This window comes from Sminthopsis crassicaudata, chromosome 2, assembly GCF_048593235.1.
Source record: "Sminthopsis crassicaudata isolate SCR6 chromosome 2, ASM4859323v1, whole genome shotgun sequence".
Lineage (NCBI taxonomy): Eukaryota > Metazoa > Chordata > Mammalia > Dasyuromorphia > Dasyuridae > Sminthopsis > Sminthopsis crassicaudata.
The window spans coordinates 613250131-613271520 of NC_133618.1; the positions used below are offsets into that span (position 1 = coordinate 613250131).

The 21390-nt window shown below is 38.6% G+C and overlaps 1 protein-coding gene across 1 annotated transcript; it reads left to right on the plus strand.

Moving 5' to 3' along the window:
* Positions 1 to 8702: 8702 nt before the first annotated feature.
* On the plus strand, positions 8703 to 15691 carry ADIRF (adipogenesis regulatory factor). The gene is made up of 3 exons (XM_074296062.1): positions 8703 to 8884; positions 14350 to 14412; positions 15433 to 15691. Exons 1-3 carry the CDS (start codon positions 8824 to 8826, stop codon positions 15537 to 15539), a joined length of 231 nt encoding a protein of 76 aa, XP_074152163.1. The 5' UTR covers positions 8703 to 8823; the 3' UTR covers positions 15540 to 15691.
* The last annotated feature ends 5699 nt before the right edge of the window (positions 15692 to 21390 follow it).

The window sequence follows — 21390 nt, forward strand, 5'->3', positions numbered from 1 at the left end:
AGACTCATTGAATAAAGTTAGTTCTGTTAATATATTTCAATAAATTTCTTACATAATTTTGACATATACACAGGAGACACATTGTTGGAAGAGAATCCATAGGCTTCTTTGCTATATCAGATCCAATACTTTTTATAGTTAATCAATCAATAAGGATGCATTAAGTACCTATTGTATTATAGGCATTGTGCAAGACTCTTGGGATATAAAGAAAAAAAAAACTAAACCTTTCTGACCTAAAAGAATTTACATTCTATTAAGGGAGATGACGTGTGCATATATAAGTAAATACAGAATGTAAAATAAACACAGGCAATGTGTTTTAAGCAATGTGGCCACTAACAGAGCAGGGGCAGTGTACTCACTAATGGTGAGGAAGAAAAACTTCCCCAAAAATGAGCTATGTCTTGAAGGAAAACAGGAAAAAAAAAAAAAGAAGAAGAGAGGGATTCTATAAGAAGGAAAACATTACATCATGGGGGAAAGTCATAGGAAGGTGTACAGATAGAGTATGATGTAAGAGAAATAGAAAGCTAGTTTGGTTGGACATTAGAGTACAAAAGGGAATAATGGCTGGAAACAACAAAAAGTTTTATCTTAGAGGCAATATAGGATTAATGGAGTTTGTTCATTGAGGAAGTAACCTGGTAAAACTTGTCCCAACACATAGTGCCTGGGACACTTAATAAATGTTAATTATTGAATGAATGAATTTGAGAAAAACCATTTTGCTGGCTATGTTGAAAAAGAGATATTTGAAGCAAAGGTATCAATTAACAGGCCATAGTAAAAGTCCAGGAAAGAAATAATGAGATTCTGAACTTAGGTAGTGATTATGTGAGTGTTCAGAAAAGGAGGGATATAATATAAGAAATCTTGTAAAAGTTGAAATGTCAAGAGTTGGCAGCTTATTTGGGTATAAGGAGGAAGAAGAAGAGATTGTAAGTTGAAGGAACTAAAAAGATAATGGTGTCCCTGACAGAAAGAGGAAAGTTTAGGAAAAGGATAGATTTGGTGGTCAAAAGATAATGGTTTTTCTTTTAGACACATTGAATTTAAAATGTCCAATAGGCAGTTGTTAATATAAGACTAGAACTCAAGAAAATGGCTGAAACTAGACATATAGATCTGGGAGCCACTTGCATAGAGATGATAACTAAACTGGTGAGGTCACCAAATTCTAGAGTTTAAAGGAAGAACAAAAGAGGGTCAAAGTCAGAGGGTCAAAGCACACTGGTAGTAGAGGGTTATAATATGGAAGGTGAGCTAGCAAGGGAAACTGAGAAGAAATGGTCAGTGAGAGGATGTCACAATAGGCAGTTGTTAATATAAGACTAGAACTCAAGAAAATAGCTGAAACTAGACATATAGATCTGGGAGCCATTTGAATAGAGATAATAACTAAACTGGTGAGGTTGCCAAATTCTAGAGTCAAAGAGGGTCAAAGTCAGAGTGTCAAAGCACACTGGTAGTAGAGGGTTATAATATGGAAGGTGAGCTAGCAAGGGAAACCTGAGAAGAAATGATCAGTGGGAGGATGTCACAGTGTTGTATTCCCTACATCTTCTAGTTAAATGCATGATGGTAAAGATGTGGTCCATGGTGAAATATTGCCTAGGAAAGCTTGCTTCTTCCCTCTTAATATCCTCCTCAAGAATGTTTAGTACAGATTATTTTCATAAAAATTTTATATAGGGAGAAGAAAGTAGACCCGCAGATCAGAATTCAGTGATGTATCCTTGGTTATTGATTCTTTTTTGTTCAGAATAAAGTCTTATATTTTTCATCCAAAGGGCAATGGAGAGACCCATGCTTGGCATGTACAGGCTGTAACATATTACAAACAAAGAATTCTGAAGGAAATCTTTTGAAAGCTGTCAACAGAGATGGCAGAAAATCAGAATGCCAGAATGGATAGAATATAAAACTTGGAATCACTTAATCCACATCACTAATGATAAGGAAAATGTAAATTAAAACAATTCAAGTTTCACCCCATCCTCATCAAATTGGCAACGATGATAAAAAGAAATGTTGGAGAAGTTTAGAAATATGTGCATTCAACACCATTGGACAAGCTGTGAATTTTTCCAGACCATTCTGGAAAACAGTTTGAAATTATGCAAAAAAACCCAAAAAACTCTAACCTATTCATACTCTTTGACTGATTCCAGTATTTGGTAGTGCCCAAAGGGAGTAAACAACAACAAAGGTCTTACACAGTGATCCTCAAACTTTTTAAATAGGGGGCCAGTTCACTGTCCCTCAGACTGTTGGAGGGCCAGACTATAGTAAAAACAAAAACACTCTGTCTCCTCCCCTCAGCTCATTTGCCATACCCAGTGGGCTACATAAACGTCCTCAGCCCGCTGCATCTGGCCCGTGGGCCGTAGTTTGAGAACCCCTGGTCTTACATATAAATATAACAAAATATTCATAGCAGCTTTTTTTGAAGTAGCACAAATAACTGAGGACAAAGGAGAGTCCATCAGTTGGGAAGAAGGTTGAACAAATCATGGTATATGAATCTGATGGATTATAATTCAGTTATAAAATGAGGAATAGAAAAAGAATTCAGAGAAATATAGAAAGACATGTATGAAGTAATGCAGAATGAGAAAAACAGAAGGGAGAGAACAATATGCACAATTACAATACAAATTACAATCATGTAAAGGATGACAGCTCTAAAAAGCTGTCAAACGAATCAATTTTAAGAAACAATTTTAAATCCTAGAGAACAGATAGCAAGATATATCTTCATGTTTTCAGCAGGGAAGGAGACTACAGATGGTGAATATGGTCTACACTTGTCAGCTGAGATCATTGTGTCAGTTGATTTTGCTTCAGTGTTTTCCTTTTTTACTCGCTATTGACTCTGAGCAAGTCACTTAACCCTGATTTTCTCAATTTCCTCACCTACAAAATGAGCTGAAGAAGGAAACAGCAAATCACACCAGTATCTTTGCCAAAGAAATTCCAAATACGATCATGACAAGTCAGACATCATTGAAACAACTGAACAATAATAACTTTCCTTTGCTGCAAGGGAGGATTCAAGTAGGGAGCAGTAAGAAGACATAGCAATGGGGTCAAAACAAAAGACAATAAATCTTAAAATGAAAAACATTATTATATGACAAAAAAAAAAAAAAAAAAACCAACAACAACAACAACCCCAAAACAGACAGATTCCTTAGAGACGGAGATGGCACAATAGATAAAGCAAAGGACCTGGAATCAGGGAAAGCCAAATTAAACTCTGAATACCTACATGTAGCTGGATATGTTACTTAACTTTTGTTTGCTTCAATTTCTTCATCTTATAAAATGGGTGTGACTAGCACTTAGCTCCCAGAATTGTTGTGCGGATCAAATGAGATTATATTTGTCAAAGCACTTTACAAACTTTAAAGTGACCTGGAAATGCTACCTCTATAGTTATACCTTCCTCATTTTTATCCCTTCCACATCATGACAGGGATCCCTGTAATCTGGAGATTTTGAATAAATTTTTTTTGGCCCTTCATACCAGAGAAGAAGTATGATTTTTTTCTTTTTCTTTTATGGAATGTTTATTAATTCATATTTGTTAATTCATTTAAAAGGAGGGAATAGAGAATGGGGTAAGAAGGAGATTGGATGGTAATATATACTATAAATTTTTTTGACATGAGATAATCAGAGTTGTACTCCTACACAAAAACATTTTGTGGGACAAAAGAACACGTTGTTAGAAGAGCAGCCAGATGTCTCAGTATTGCGGAAGGATTCAAAAACAGATAATTGGACTGGGTCCAATAAAATTACTTATATGAAGTTTAGGCTATGCTTGTATTCTTCCAGAAAAAGCAGAACTAGTCTGGGCCACTAAGAGGAAACAACCGAACATGTCATTACAAGGATGAAGGAAATCCAGGGAAACCTTTCAAAAAAGACCAATGGAAGAGGAAAGCAAGACCATAGCAGAGGATAATGAGTGCTTATGGGATGAAAGAACGATTACATGGGACTTATATGCTTTACCCCCATGAATTAAACCTGTCCCCAATAACTGTAAATAATATTGATAATCTTGGAACCCACATATTATACATAATCTGCACATATAACCCACATATTATAAATATAAATAAGACTGTGTCTGTGCAATTTTTAGCCACAAAATCCCCCCTATGTTTTTCTAGTATTTTCAGATTGATGCTACTGATCTTCAAGATGTTGTAAACAAATGGTAGATTTTTCATAATTGACGAGAAATGTATCTAAGCCTTTAAAGGTACAATGGCTTGTAAACCTTTGAATGCAAATTAGATGCTCTGCAATCTGCAGTAATTGTTATTGTGGATGAATTAGAATAATTAGAAATAAGAACTCAGGGGGCAGCTAGGTGGTGCAGTGGATAGAGTACCAGCCCTGAATTCAGGAGGAACTGAATTCAAATGCGACCTCAGACACTTGACACTTCCTAGCTATGTGACCCTGGGCAAGTCACTTAACTCCAATTGCCTCAGCAAAAATAATAATAATAATAATAATAATAATAATAATAAAGAAATAAGAACTCAATTATGCTGTGACTATCACTATACACATATTTGTATGATATCTATGATTTTTAATCATACAAAACATAGCTGGAATATTATAAGAAATAAGTTACTTGGTATATGAGCAAATTGCATTAAATAGAGATTTGGATTGGTTAAAAAATGTCACATTGAATACTGAAAATAGTGAAATTGCAATTGATGAAAATGGGGTAACTGATGAGATATTGAATGTTCTCAAACAGATAAATCCTTTTAATAATGTAGGCAATATGATATTACATTTTGGCTTGTTTTTCTTATTCCTGATGCTAATGTGTGCATGTGAATGCTCCTTGTTTAAAAACTGGCTCTAAAAGTTTCTCAGCATTAACCACGGATCTTCAATTAAAAAGAAGGGGGGAGATGTAGAGGGCTAGCAAAAAGCACATGTCCTAAAAAGCTAGGCAGGGGTTAACATACTCTCTGTGCAGCTGTGGATTGATGTGCAGCAGGCTCATCACTTTTCCATAACCAAAGTTGAGAATAGGACACATTGACATATTTGATCAAACAAGTACTGCTAACACAAAGATGTAATAAATCTGGAAGTTACCTATGTGAATATGTCAGCATCAGGAAAATATATTTGCTATAAATTCAACAGAACTTTGATGATGAATACATGGAACTGGAACAAGGCATACAAACCAGACAATTTATGATTATGTTGTGGTACACAGATTGTTATTTCTAGTTACTGTTTAAAATTAATGTACAGCTACAATGTAATAATAGAATGTATATTGTGTAACTTAGTGACAACTAATATTATTGCAACACTAGCATAAAAAGTATATAAACCCTGGCTCTCAGATCAATAAATGAACTTTGAAATTCATTTTTCGAAGTCTCTATCTGTTCCACGTCATGCCTTCTTCTCAATGAGTCCCTTGAGCTGGTTTCACAGTATCTTTTATTGTAATATTTGGATTGATATTATGTAATATTATTCCTATATTTTATGCATTTCTGAGTTTCTAAACTTTTTCTGTGTTGTCTACAGACCTTTCTATGTTGTTTGTTACTTCCACAAAACTGCCCCAAAATTCCCATTTAATTTTCTGTGCTGATCTGTGACACATTGAAAGCATGATGGAGAAAATTGAAATGTGGAATGGATACCTGTATTTAATAGAAGCAAGAGATGATCAGTAGATATAGACTCTGTGACCCATAGGTATCACAATGATTTCAAGGGACCTACCATGTTCAAATGCACATGTGCACATGTACACACACATATACACACAGAGCATGTTGAGTAAAATACATGGCAAATGTATGGAAAGACATGAACAAGAATAGCCCAGTATGGACGAATCTGTATCCTTGGAGGCAATCCCTGCATCAGTATATCACAGCTCCATTGGCAAATTGGCATTTCAGATAAAAACATTTTTTCCTCTCCACAGCAAAAGATGGTTGTGAAGAAATCACTTTGGAAACTGTGAAGTGAGTTATCACAATCTGCAAGGCATTTCATATCCATTATTTCATTTGATCTTCAAGACAACCCTGAGAAGTAAGTGTTATTTACAGAAGGGAGAGCTGAGTCTTGGACAAATTAAATGATTTGCCAGGGCTACACCTACATACACATGTATAACAACCCAGAGACTTATACACACGTACCAGCACACAAACATCGTTGCATTTTACAGAGCTCTGCAAGACATACCTTCCTTCCTCTCCCCCCTCTTCGTCACTCCCCCTACTCCCTAGGCAGCAACAAACATGCAATCTAATGTGAATCTCCAGCCTGGGAAACAAGCCTACATCAATATTTTCAGCTGCTATCCTTGGAGCTTTTGTTCTTTTCACTGTGATTACTCATATGTTTAAAATGCCCCTCTCTCAAACCAAGATGTTTAAAGGTCATCAATTCCCTGATGCTGCTTCCTGCTCTGCCGGAGAGGCAGCCGCAAGGGCCTTTAACCCATTACTGTAGTCATTACAGATCATGGAGGGTAGAGCCGCCAGGAACTCTGGATAATCAGGCTGGCAAGGGGGCAGAGTTGGGAGGGCTGGTTAAGCAGGACTCAAAACCACAGTTAAAACAAACCCTCCCTCCTTCCCTTCCCACCTCATCTTCTTGCCCCATTAGACTCCTGAATTGTCTTTTTTTGAGAGGGAAAGGAGGATTGGTGGGAAGAGGTAAGCACCATCCAGGTATTCCAAGTACCAAGAGCCAACTTCAACCTAGCAGGTCCTCTTCTCCTGATCTGATACTTCAAATAAGGCAAATTCAAGATGATTTCACATTCTTCTATTTTTACATGTGGTGGTTCTATTTCCCATATGGATTACAAGCTCCCCAGAATATAGATCTTCAACTCTTATCTCCCTTCCCAGAGCTTATTAACTTTCAATTTTTATTTATTTATTTTTTTCCTGAGGCTGAGGTTAAGTGACTTGCCCAGGGTCACACAGCTAGGAAGTGTTAAGTGTCTGAGACCACATTCGAACTCCGGTCCTCTTGAATTCAAGGCTGGTGCTCTATCCAGTGCGCCACCTAGCTGCCCCTACTACTTTCAATTTTTACATGAGCATAAAGAAGTGGGGGGCAACTAGATGTCATAGTGGATAGAGCCCTGAAGTCAGCAGTCCCTAAGTTCAAATGTGGCCATGGACACTTAATACTTCCTATCTTTGTGACTCCCTGAGCAAGTCAATTTATCTCAATTGCCTTGTTTAACAACAACAACAACAACAACAACAACAACAACAAAAAGGATTTGGATTCTGGCCAGATCCTAGACCTGTTACTGTCTGTATGATCTTAACTTCTTCCAGCCTCAATTTCTTCATTTGTAGAATGAGGAATTTGGCTCAGATACTTCTAAAGTCTCCTTCCAGGTTTAAATCTGTGTTTTTTACACACATTTGTGTGATCCACTCTGATGCTGAGAATAATGTGAGAGATTGGGCTACAGCCGCAGGTTGGAAAACTTCCTCTCCATTAACCTTGTGATTAAAATAATTAAAGGGTTCAAATCCCAGACCTGGAACGTTCTGTTCAAAGGAAACAGATAGGCTGATGTCAGAACTTCTCTTTGCAAGCCATGATATCAGCTCTGCCTAGGGATTGGCTTTGATTTAAACCTTACCTGGACATAAGACTCCCTGGAAAGGTTTTACGATTTCATAGGATTTTACAATTTAGAACTAGAAGTGACTTTATTGATCATCTAGTATGGTGTCATTTCCTTTTTACAAGGGAGGAAAGTGAGACAAGAAAAGTTAAATGTCTTGTATAAGGTCACACAACTATTAAATTAGCAGAACAGCCTGCCCCAGACCGAGTACAAACCACTGGTTCCCCATAGCCCCATGTATTTGTCATATAGGCAGGCACCAGGATGTTCTATCCTAACCCAGAGAATTCCATTCATCTTTGCTTGCCAACTTTCCCCTTCATTTCTCTTTGGGAGAATCTCAGGTTTTATAGATTGTAGCAGACTATTATCCAAACACCAGGAAAGGAGGTGGTAGAAATTTGGGGTGGATTCTGGGAACTGCAAAAAGCAATGAGATTACCCCATTGACTTCAAATTGACTTGAAATAGAATGTCAAACTTGGAAGGTACTTGAGTGAATGAATCCAAACTTTTCATTTTACAAATGGGAAAGCTGAGGTAAAGAGAGGGTGAATAACTTATTTAAGGTCATATTTCAAGTCAATGGCAGAATCTAGATCTTGTCAAGTTAACATACTATATTATCCCCCCCTCTTACAGAGAAATGACTCCTGACTCTGAGACTCTTGAGTTCAATTAACCTTCACAACTGATTATACTCCCCTTACCCAAGCCCAATTCTATCCCAACAAGTCCTGTATCACTAGTTGGCCATGAATCAGCAGGGATGACCTACACCCCCCCCCCCCCACACACACGCACACACACACACATACATACACACATGCTTTTTAGGGCCAGGCCAATACAGATTAACACTGAAAAGAACTGCCAGTCTGGAAAAATACCCATAGACAATCCCTTCCTCCAGGGCTGGAGCTGGGAACCTTGGCAAGCTGTGCCACCTGCCCCGCCCTCTCCCCACTCCCTGTGGGCGTGGGCTGGACCTTTGGCTGCATAAGGCTTCAACCACTGCAGCTGCTGTATCAAGAGGGAGCTGAGAAGCATCTCAACAGGCACATTCCTCCCAAGGATCCAGGCCCCAGCCTCACCCAGTCTTGCCCGCTGCAGCCCAATCAACCAGCCCCTTCAAGATGGCCAGCAAGAGCTTCCAGGACCTGAAGAAGCAAGCAGAGGGAGCTGCCCAGGAGGCGGGTGAGAGATGATGAACTAAGTGGGAGCAGAGGAGAGAGAAAGAACATAACTCCTATTTCTTATTCAGGGATAGGTGCAGGAAGGCTAACTTAGCTGATATGTCCAGATGCTGCTTCCAGGACTAGTAAAAGGCAAAATCAGCCTGAAAGTTTGGAATCCAGAGAGTTGACTTATTTCTGCTCTGCTTTCCCTAGACCTGTCTTACTTTCTTGGAGAAAAGAGCTGGTTCTCCTTGATCCCCTTCCTAGAGAAACTGCTTTCTTAAAGTGACTGTGCCAGTGAGACCAGTCTCCTTGGACTGAGTCAAATAAAATTTGAAAAGAGGAGATACTTTGAGAGCTTGGCCTTGCTTGCCCTATGCCTGAGGAGGCACTTGGGGCAGAGAGTGTCAGGGACTATGCCAGGTGCTGATTCAATTCCAACCCCCAGGGATGTCTGTGAATCTGGAAGCCACTTCTTGAGATGCTGAGAATGTGGGAATCTCTGGGCTTTTTTAATGTTAGGACTTACCTCCAGGATTTATTACAGTCAAAGTTCCCCAAATGAATATGATTCTGAAGAAAATCTTAGGGAAGGGCCATCAGGAGGATTCCTTGAGCACTGGGCATGAATAGGATGGGATGACGGCTTTCTGGCTATGTTCTGATGCTAGCCAAAGCCAAGAAAAAAAAAGAGGAGAAACGAGCCCCCAAGAAAGGATTGGGGGTGTGAAGGAAGGGGAAGGCAGAGATCAGAGGCTGCCGAAGCATGGAAACATGAATGGACAAAGATAGAAAGCTTTGTTATTGTTGCTTAGTCATTTTTTGGTCATGTCGACTCTTTGTGGCCCCTTTTTGGGGTTTTCTTGGCAAGGATACAGGAATCATTTGCCATTTCTTTCTTCAGCTCATTTTTTACTGATGAGAAAATAGTATCAAATAGGGTTAAGTGATTTCTCCAAGATCACAGAGCTAACAAGGATCTTGTATTGCAATACTGGACTACTCCTAGTTTCCTAAAGTTTCTTAAAAAGGGTTTTAGAGAAGTGAGCAGAAACCCCTGGCATGTATATGGTGGGGAGAGAGTCACAACAGTGCTAGGACAGAACCTCCCTTGCCAATAAAATGGAGAAGGAAAGATTCAGAGGCAAGGCAGGAAGCAAGCCCCTCACTTTGGCAGCACCTGTAACAGCCAACCCTGAATCCCAGTAGCTTTGTGTATGCAAGACAGCCTAGATTTGGGGACCTTTTTTTTTTAGCTTTTTGACTGATTCAGAATCCCACATGTGCTGAAGTCTCAGCTCCTGTACATTAATCTAATTAGGGTTTAGTTGCCCATCCCCAGCCTCGCTCAGGGGGGACATTCCTCCTCTTCACTAGGAAGTAGCAACTAAGATACCTTTGTAACTAGAAAATGCTACATAGAAGTTGGCTAAGTCTAGTGATTATTTCCCTTTGGGGCAGAAATCTGCCAGTCTCAAAGTTAAATTCTTGCTGTTTTGTTTCTTATTGGTCCCTTTCCAGAAGCTCACCAGGACTTTCCATTCCCAACCCCCAAGGAGAATGAGGAAACTTCCCCCCTCCACCGAAAAGTAGGGTCTCCTGGGGACAGGCTGCCTGCCACTGCTGGCTCAAAGCTGACATAACATTCCTCCTCCCCAAAGTGCTATTTGGTGCAGGTTCCCTGATTTTTAAAAATGTAGTAAACTCATTAATTTCTTGGTAAGCGCTGTCCTCTTGAGAATATTATAGGCCACCAGGGATAAGACAAAAATGGAATCCCTGAGGACAGACAAGAGTTCAGGGAAGTACTATCTTTTAACTCTTTTAGAGGAAGGTGCATTTATTAACCCTACTATGTGCCAGGTTCTATCTATGATAAGCCTTTTTAAAAATATTACCTCATTTGGTAGTCATAACAACTCTGTGGAGTAGAGTTATTATCACTAACATTTTACAGTTGAGAACAGCAGATAGAATAGCTGATATAATAGATATATGCAGATATAATAGAATTATATATATATATATACAATATATAGGTATATATATACTTATATATACATATATATAAATATATATGTATATATATTAATATATATTATATATAATATATAGGTATATATATATATATATAAATATATATATAGTTATAAAACAGAAATTAAGTGACTTGCCCCAGTGAATGTTTGAGGTTGGATTTGAATTCAGATTTTCCTGACTCTAGGGTCAGCTCTATCCACTGTGTCACCTAGCTGCCCTTTAAGGATTAATATCCCTATTAATAAAATGGGTAGATGTCTTTCCTAATACTGCTCTCTATCCATGAAGAAAAATTGGAACTTGATCATCTCCTTCAATAAACTGAGCTGGTTTTGGCCAGATAAAAGCAAATTCATGAAGAGAAAGAGTGAGAGAGAGAGAGAGAGAGAAACTACATCCCTCCTCCCTGTATGCTGATAAAATATCCTGGGTCTCCTGCTGATTCCTAGAATCAGAGAATGTCATATATTGAAAGAGACTTTAGCAATCCCTTGTCCAATATTTTCATTTTAGATAAGAGAACAAAGCCTCCCCCCCCACCCCAAAGTAAAGTAAATTGGCCCAGGTCACTTATTTAGTGGAAGAGGTAGACCTAGAATCTCAGTTTTCTAACATTCACTTCATTCTTGGCTCTTTCTGTTAGGCTAACTCAAAGAGGGAGTCACTGACAGGGTCAGGAAGAAGATCCAGAAACCACTTTAGGGAGGCTCCATCATGAGAAGCATAAAATACCTCAGTTTCCATAAGAGTCATAGCCTTAGCCCTGGTTTAAAGGGTAAAGTTGTATTTTCTAGGGTTGAAGGTTTGGCAGATCTAAGACTAATGGAGACCAGCCATACCCTTTGTTTAGAGGATTTCTTTCTGCCCCGTCACATCATCCAACTCCCCATTCTTACCTTACCTTATACTGTGTGTGTCTGGCATGTACCAATTTGTATACACCTTGTCTCATTAGATTTAGAATTCAATGCTTCTTGAGGGCAGAAATTATTCTTTTCTTTTTTTTTTTTTTTTTTTTTTTTTTTTTTTGTATCTTCAGATCTTAATACAGTCCCGGCAAATAATGTCTTAATAAATGCCTGTTGGTTAACTGATAAAGATCAAAATGCCAGGAATATTTTTAAATTTCAATTTTACAAACTAAGTGACCATTACAAGTCAGGTTTGGCGATGGATGATAATAAAAAGCCAAAAAAAAATATTCTTGTCTGGGGCATCTAGGTCTGGCCTCAGACACTTAACACTTCCCAGCTATATGACCCTGGACAAGTCACTTAACCCCAACTGCCTCAGCCAAAAAACAAAAAAAAAAGTCTTTCCTTTAGGGAGTTTACATTCTACTGGGGAATAAAACATACTCCCTAATCAAAAAATACAAAGAATACACAAACTAATACAAAATGATTTAGACACACCAGAAATTCTTTTCATAGGAGGAACCTTCGAGATTCCCCAGACTCTGATAAAGGCCAGATTTTCCACAAAAAGATAAGATGATGTTCTTATCTACATGACTTTTCCCCAGCACCCCCCTCCAGATCTCAGTTTGTCCATTTCTAAAATGGTCTGCTCTGCCCTTTTCCTCATCCTCTGATTACCAAAGACAAATAAATGAACATTTTTAGCTCTTTGGAAAGAAAGTGTTTCCTCAGAATAAGGTTTTCTTTTTTGACATATCACTCAGATGACCATCTAATCAGCTCAGTTGGTATCTTGAGGTCAGCTCTGTTCTTTAAACTGAGAGAACCCATGTTTGTAGCGCCCTTTGAGAGCCTCTAAATAAGGGTAGAGATAATGGCATGAAGTTTTCAGGAGTGGCTACGGTTGTGTATGGGTCTGAATGGGATTTGGAGACAAACCTGTTTATTTCTAAAGCATGGATTCTCTGCATGACTTAGGCAACTATTGCCAAGAGACTCAGCTAAAGCCTATCATTTCTGGCCAGTGGTCCAGAACAAAAGAGCCTAGACAGAAATCCTGAAATTTTCTCCAGCACCCCAGCCCTGCCCTCTATGTTTATTTCTCCTCCTCACATCCATTGCCCAAGCACTATGGCCCTCATGGTACCCTCTTCTCTTCTGTTGAGGAAGAAACGTATGAAAAATGTATTCCTAAGGTGCAGTGAATGGAACTCTAGCCCTGGAGTCTGGAAGCTAGCTCTGAGTTCAAATCAAGCCTCAAACACTTACTAGCTATGTGACCCTGGGCAAGTAAGATACTTGGGTGACCTTAATCTGTTAGAGAAGGAAATGACAAACCACACTCCAATTTTTGCTAAGAAAACTCCATGGTTGGTTTTGGCACATTATAGTCCACTGGGCCAAAAAGAGCTGGATAGCATAGAACAACAACTGAGATGAAAAAAAAGACCCTTTTAAAAGGGGGGAGGGAACATTTATTATCTACTATACCAAACACTTTACAAATATTTCATTTGATCCTCAAAATAATTCTGGCTGATAGGTGCTGTTATGATGCCCATTTTATAGCTGGAGAAATTGAGGCAGACAGATGTTAAGTGCCTTACCCAGAATCCCAGAGCTAGTATCTATTTTAGGGAGAATTTAAATTCTTACTGATTCCAGGCCCAGCATTCTCTCTACTGTACCATCTCCCTGCCTCAGAGCATGTATAAGACAATGTATAACCCAAAGGAATAAATGTCCAGTGTTGCAGTCATCAGGGGCAGTAGATCCAGAAAGGGAAATTTTATCCCCATGGGCAGGGAGAAGGGATATCTTCCACACAGAATGGGAAAAAAGTATTAATTAGGAATTAATTAATTAATTAGCACACTTCCTGTGTGCTGCTTATGTATAAGTGCAGGAAACACAAAAAGAAAATAAAGACAATTTCTGCTCTCAAAGAACTCATTCTTCTCAGAGGAGATAACTCATACAAGAAAGTTCAATTTCAAAGCAGATGAAAAAGGATTTGGGGGTGCATCAGCCAGGTGTAGGAGAATACCCGAGAATGCCTGGAGGACTCAGTGGGCAGAGGAGATGGTAAAACCTAATGGGCCTCCATCTTATTGGAAGAACTGTAGTTAGTGGCTTCCTACTCTTAGAGGTGATACAGGTGACCATGTCAATTTAACATTATCTTTCTCCACTCTGTGACAGCTCTTTTCACATCTGGTCAACAATATTTTTCCTGGATCTTTTAGTGAATAGAATGCATAAGTCAAAGAAAAAAAATTTAATTAATTTCTGTCTGCCTTTCTCTCTCCCTTTTCCCCCTCCTTCCTTCCCTCCCAACTGTCTCTTTCTGTCACTGTCTCTCTGATTCTCTCTCTCTCTCCTCTCTCTTTCTCTCTTCCTCTCTCTGTCTCTCTGTCTCTCTGTCTCCCCCTCTCTCTTTTTCCCCCTTTCTTTCTCTCTTTCTCTTTCCCTCTCTCTCTTCTCCACTCTTTTTCTCTTCTTTTCCCCCATTTATCTATTCCAGCAAATGCAGCAACCGAAGCTACCCAGCAGGCTGTGGACCAGGCTGCAGAGGCAGGACAGAAAGGTTAGACAATGGAAGGGGATGAAATGGTATATGGGAGGCAATCATAGGGGTTAGGGGTGGGGAGATGATAGTGGGCCAAGGAAAAAGACATAGAAGGGCCCTTCTCCAGTTAAAACTTATGGGAACTGGGTTTTGCTTTTCCTGGGGTTTCCCTGGCCAATTGGATTTGACAAAGAACCCTTGATTGGTACTTTATAGATTTAACCACCTTATATAGTCAGTTTGTTTATAACAAGCCATGGGTGTTCCTAAAAATCATCTTTATGCAAGATCACCCAATAACTACAACATTTATGGAGAAAATGGAGTTAGGTGTATAATACTCAAAAACTATCAGTGACATTTTTATTTAAAAAAAACTTTATAAAATATAGAAACATATCAGTATTACAATGAATAGTGGGCTACTACTCAGCCTTTAACCCACTTCCTGTGGAGTGGGGCATAGATTGGGGAGAGGTTGACAAAGTTGATGACTACAAGAGACAGTGCACAACTGGAGCATGACCATTGCTAAAGGAAGATGGAGAGAGTGTGTATATAAAACAGTTCTTTTTGTACTAGAAGATATATAACAAATATGACATTTTTATATTGAAAAAGACCTAAAGTTAGTTTGTGGAAGTGGGTATGAATTATTATGAAGTGGTACCATTTTTTTCTTTCTCCATTTTCATATAGATATAAGCATTATTAGTAAATCCCAAATTTATATTTTCTAATTATTCCCTAGTATATCAATCATGTAACAAATGTTAGTTTTCAGAACCCACATTATGGAAGAATTAATTGTATTATCATAGAATTTTTGATCCCCTTAGAGATCTGTTTTCCCTGGTTTTATCCTAGTCCTTTCCCCCTGGAGCAAGAGACTAAGCATCAATGACAAATGATGAAGTTGCTCTGTCTTTTTTTGTGCTTTGGCCATCTTCATCTGCAGAGAAGGATTTTTCTGGAGTAGGAGGGAGGGTGGAATGGTTGAATTGGGCAATTTACCTGTGACCTCTCCCTCTTCCCCAGCTGTGGAGAACTTGGTCAAGTCAACCCAGGAGGGCCTTGACAAGACAACAGGTCAAGCTGCAGAAGCCATTTCAACTTTTGGGAAGAAATACGGGCTCCAAAAGTGATCACCTTTGGAAAGAAGAACAGGAATAACCCTCCTCTCCTTAATTCCCAGTCTCCATCTCTTCATCACAGCCTCAATTTAGAAATGCCCCGGGGGGGGGGGGGTCTGATCTCTTATTAAAATGAGTTCCTCTCATGTGGAGGCAAAGGAAAACCAAATGTTCTGTCTCTTCTTTGGACCCTTGTCTAACTAACTATTTCTGACCTTAGCAGTCATGAATAGAAGTTGACCCCTTTTAGGAGGAGAGTAGGTGCCACAGAGTCTGATATCGATCTGAGAAGCATATACTGTGTGTGCTCTGTGCATACCCAGCACTGACTGATTTCCTTCTCTGCAGGCCAGTCTGGAGATAGAAAAAGGCAAATTTCCTCCTTTGGAGGGGGTGGGAAGGGAGATGGTCTATAACAGGGTTTCTTAAACTTTTTCTACTCGTGACTCCTTTGCCTCTGAGAAATTTGGCTGGGGGGATAGGAGAATGGATTAGAAAAACAAATTATTTTCATTGCTTAATGGACTTTTTTAGTGAATTGTTAACAAAAATATATTTCAAAGAATACAAGTACAACATAACTGTGAACATATAAAGTAAGTACACTAATATGCCTAGGAAGGGGCATATTGTGCAGTGTCCAAATTGGAAATGAAATGTTTGGGAAGTAGTTATCAAAAGGACCCTTTCAAACTTAAGAGAGTAATCTCATCCAATAAGAAAAACATGCAAAATTCATTTAAAAGAACAATTTCCAAGGTTCTCTGATGACTAGAGAAATCCACAAATATAATAAGCACAGAGGAGGATTCTTCCCATCACTTTTCTAATTCACAGTTCTGTCTCACTTAAATCTAATTCACTTGTATGTCAGGATGTAACCCTCATGATATCATTGGTCTTTTTTGAGAATGATGAATAACAACGATTAATTCTTACTTATGTGATATAGTGAAAAGAGCCTTGGAGAAATTTTTATGGGGCATATAAGTATATAAAATATATATACAAATCAAGCATTTACTCATAATAAATCATAATTTCATGACCACATTCAGTTATGCAACCCCATGTGGGGTTGTGACCCACAGTTTAAGTTTTGGTCTATATAAATGTGCCCTGTGCAGAGCTGAAGCTCCAAGAGGAGCAAAGAGGAGATTCTAGTGGAAAGATCATTAAGTCTGAGCTCAGGAGACTTGGATGGGAATCCTGACTATGATACTTACTCACTATGTGACCCTGGATAGGTCATCTTAACTTTTCTGTAAAGAATTGGGTTAGGCTAGATGCCTTCCAGCTCTGGCATTCTATGATGATGAGTAGAGTTTCCCAGATTTCCCAAGCCACAGGGACTTGGACTGACTCAGATGCTCCAAAACCCCACTTCTATACTTCTATTCTGATTTGAGAGTTATAATAGGTTTAGCCTCTGAGCCCTGTGCTCTATTGGACTCTTGTGCCTCTTGTGGAAGGTTTTGATAATACAGTTAGTTATGTAACCAGGGCACTGAGTCACAGCTTCCCCTCCTCCTTCCCCCTTCTCTTTTTTTCCCTCCTTCCTTCCTCCTCCCCCCCTCTCCTCCCTTCCTTCCTCCCTCTCTCCCTCCCCCCACCCCGCTCTGTCTCTTTCTTTTCTCTGCCTTTGTTTTTCTGTATTTCTCTGTCCCTTTCCCTTTCTTCTTTCTCTCTGTGTCTGTCTCTCACATACACACACACACACACACACACACACACACACACACACTCCCTGAACTCCTGTTTTGGATCTCCTGGAATCCTTTTTTCTCTTAGATATACTTTACTTTTTTCTTTTAATTTTTCTTAACAGGTTTTTTTACATCATTTTTATCTCTGAACATTTTCTTCTTCCCCTTTCTTCCTCTTCCATAACAACCTATCATTTATAACAGAATAAAAAAGAGTAGTTTGGTGAAACTAACCAAAACATCAATGGAGAATGACAATTTGTCATTATTTTCCTGGAATTCTTTTTGGAATCACCCCCTTCCTCCTACCTCACAGCCAGTGGCCTGGGGCTGGTGGTGTACACAGAATCAAACAAAGTTGGTAGGAAAAAATGGCTCAAACCCAGGCTAATCTTTCCCCTCCCTTTCAGTCCATAATGTAGCAGTTACCATTGAGGTCTGACTGCAAACTCACTGGTCAGAGGGAGCTTAAATCAAGCCTATGGCTAGGGAGATAGGATAGAATGGCGTTAAAAGGGGACGAAAGGTGGAATATTGAGACACAAAGGTGGGACCATGGGAGAAGAGGGCTTCAGGGATGCAAGGGGCCAGGGGAGAGCTGAGCTGAGGAACAAAGGAATAGAGGGGATTCTTTAAACTACAAATTAATGTTTTCTGATCTCTCCAGATCAAGCCTAGGATCTTCCCAGTATTCCCCCTTTGTCCACACCCTCCTCCAACACACTTAGAGAGAATTGTCCCACTTCTTGTTGTCCCCATTCAGGGCCTTCTTTGTAGGCTGATTGTCATGGTAACCTGGGGTGGGGCAGCCACAGGGGATGACTCATGGGTTAGGCACGGAAGGGTGGGACGGGACGTGGCCAGGCCCCTTGAAGATCAAATGAGATCCAAAACCAGGACCAGGTTTAGAATGTTGCACAGTCCCCTGCATCCTAGTAGAATCTGGCTGGAGAAACCAATTCTGGCCTGGAAGCTGAATTGTTCCATATCCCTCCCTCTGTACCCTATATCCCATCATCTTGAATTTCCTAGAAGATTTCTTTGTCTTCCAAGTTTCTTGAGCTAATTTTTCTAGAGCTAGGGGTGACTGGATCCATTTCATAAATTAAGCAGACGGATCCAGAGAGGAGCAGCCCCTTCCTTATGACCACACAGGGAATCAGAACTAAGGATCATATCTCCAGCTGTCCTGCCTCCCCAGCCAGTGATTTTAGCACTCAGCCACACACTCCCAGGTATGTCCTTTTAATGGATGAATCAAAACCACTGGCTCACTGGAATTTGTTCCTCATACTTTCATCTCTCCCCTGGCATTCCAATTTTAGTCCAAACCTGTTATTCTGAGTCTTCTGCCCTGGCCAGAGACCCTGGGCTGGTGACTAAGCTGAGAATCTATTCGGACTGGACTAGAGATTCTGAAGAGGACATAAAGACTTAAGTAGCTCTTATATATCAAGTAAACATTCTGCCTTCAAAACATTTCTGGGGATTCTGGTAAAACAAAGACTGGTTTCAATAAATAGTCTATCTCAGAGTGCTCCCTTTCCCTCTAGTACACTCTTTGAGCCACTAGGTGGAGAGTTTCCTTTCCTTATGAGCCTGGGGATTTTTATGTGTACCATCCTTTGGGCCCAAAGCCTATATTTTGGCTTAATAATATTAGCTATGAATCTCAGAGTCAGACTCACTTAGAACAAAAAAGGGTGGCTCTTTTTACTTACACACACATTGTCATCTATACCTAGCATTTCCAGTAACAATAGTACAAATTTATTTATTGGCAACTGTTGCACTTTAGGTGTGACTGTGTACATGTGTAAATACATGTACAATGTGTCATTGAACTCTAGACTAAACTCAGGTATTACAAAATCGAGGTGTCTCTTACATCCTATTGACCTGACTTTCTAACTTGTCTTTTTAAAATATTTTTATTTATATATTTATTCATTATACATATATTATATTTATATATATTTATGTATATTTATTTTATATATAAGTAAAAGCTTTTGCTTTTGCTTTTTTTGACAGATAATAGATTTTATTTTAAAAACCTTTTGCTCTAAATTTTTCTCCTTCCTACTCCTTTTGCCTACACAGCAAATAATCCAATATAGGTTATACATGTGCAATTCTTCTAAACATATTTCCACATTCCAACTTGTCTTACTTATTAGTCTATGAGTCCCCCTAATCTCCAAGTTTGAAGACAGGTCACCAGAAAGAAATCAAATGTAATGTAATCCCATCATTTTAACAGTCAGTCAATCAGTTAGCTCATAAACATTTATTAACTGCCTAATATGGGTCAGGCACTGTACTAAACCCTGGAGACATGAAGAAAAGTAAAAAACAGACAGTCCCTGCTCTCAAGGAAGACAAATTAAATAATGTAAACACAAGTGACACAGGATGAATTAATAACCAACTGAAGGAAGGCACTGGCAATTAAGGGAGATCTTGAAAGATTTCCTGAAGAAGATGGGATTTTATTTTATTTTTTTTTTAATTTGCAACTTTATATTTTTTCCCAATTATGAGTCAGGATAATTTTTAGCATTGATTTTTACAAGATTTTGTGCTCCAAATTTTTTCCCTCCTTAGCTTCCCTCCCCTCTTCTGAAAATGGTAGGTAATTTTACATGTGTTATACATGTACTATCATGTAAAACATATTTCCTTTTTAGTCACAGTTGTGAAAGAAGAAACAGATCAAAAGAAAAGAAAACATGAGAAACAACAAAGTAAAAAAAAATTATATTTTGCTCTGCATTCAGAGCTCATCAATTTTTTAGGTGGATGTGGACAATATTTTCCTTCATGGATTGTTTGTACTTGTCTTGGATCATTATGTTGCTGAGAAGAGCTGAGTAACATTTATAGTTAATCATCACATAATCCTGTTATTACTGTGCACAAGGTTTTCCTGGTTCTGCTCATTTCTCTTTGTATCATTTTCATACAAGTCTTTGAAGGTTTTTCTGAAATCTGCCTGCTCACCATTTCTTATTGCAAAGCAATATTCTATTATAATCATATCACAGCTTCTACAGCCAGAGTTATTTTTAATTTCCATTTCTCTAATCAAAAGTGATATAGAGCACTTCTTCATATGCCTATATATATCTTTGATTTTCTCATCTGAAACCTACTTGTTCATATCCTGTGACCACTTATTAGGAAATGACTTGTGTTCTTACAAATTTGACTCAATTCTCTATATATTTGAGAAATAGGCCTTTATCAGAGAAACTTGCTGTAAAGATTATTTCCCACTTAATACCTTTTAACAAGATGTAGTTTCCTTTCTTATCTCTTTAAATTAGGTCCATTTTTGCTTTTACTTTGTCTGAGATCAGAATTACTACCCAGGATTTTTTCACATCAGCTGAAGCATAATAATAAGCATAATTCTACTCTAGCCCCTTACCTTTATTCTGTATATTCCTCTCTGTTTCAAGGGTGTTTTTTATAAACAATGTTTTATAGGCTTCTGGCTTTTGATTCATTCTGCTATCTGTTTCTGTTTTATGGGAGAATTCATTCCATTCAACATTCAGAGTTATGATTACCATCTATGTATTTTCCTCTATCCTGTTCTGTCTCCTGTTTGTCCTCTCTCTCCTTTCTCCCTTTACAAGTATTGTCTTCTCATGTAGGGATGTAAATATTTTAGTTTTATTGAATCCCTTATGTTTTCTTTTCCCTTTTTACCTGTTTATGATTTTCTTGGTCTTGATACAGATCGAATTTTTGGTTTAACTCTGGTCTTCATATGAAAGCTTAAAATCTCTCTATTTCATTGAACAACCTTTTTCCCCTCTTTTGATGTATTATGCTTAATTTGGGTAAGTGATATTTGGTTATACTCCTAACTCTTTTGCCTTCTGGAATATCATATTCCATAACCTTCAATATTTTAAGGTTTTAAGATTGGATTCTGTGCAAACCTATAATTATGGCTGCCCAATATTTGAATTATTTCCTTCTGGCTACTTGCATTTTTTCTTGACCTGATAGTTCTGAAATTTGGCTATAATGTTCCTTGGAACTTTTATTTTGAGGTAGATGGTGGATTCTTTCAATTCCTATTTTGCCCTCTGGTTCCATGACATCAAGGAACCTTTCCTTAATAATTTCTTGAGGGAAGCTGT

Bases quoted from the DNA above. Each gene is read 5' to 3' on its own strand.
- ADIRF (XM_074296062.1), top strand. From the start codon at position 8,824: ATGGCCAGCAAGAGCTTCCAGGACCTGAAGAAGCAAGCAGAGGGAGCT. The intron at 8,885-14,349 runs GTGAGAGATGAT...TATCTATTCCAG, and splicing joins GGGAGCTGCCCAGGAGGCGG to CAAATGCAGCAACCGAAGCT. The intron at 14,413-15,432 runs GTTAGACAATGG...CCTCTTCCCCAG, and splicing joins TGCAGAGGCAGGACAGAAAG to CTGTGGAGAACTTGGTCAAG.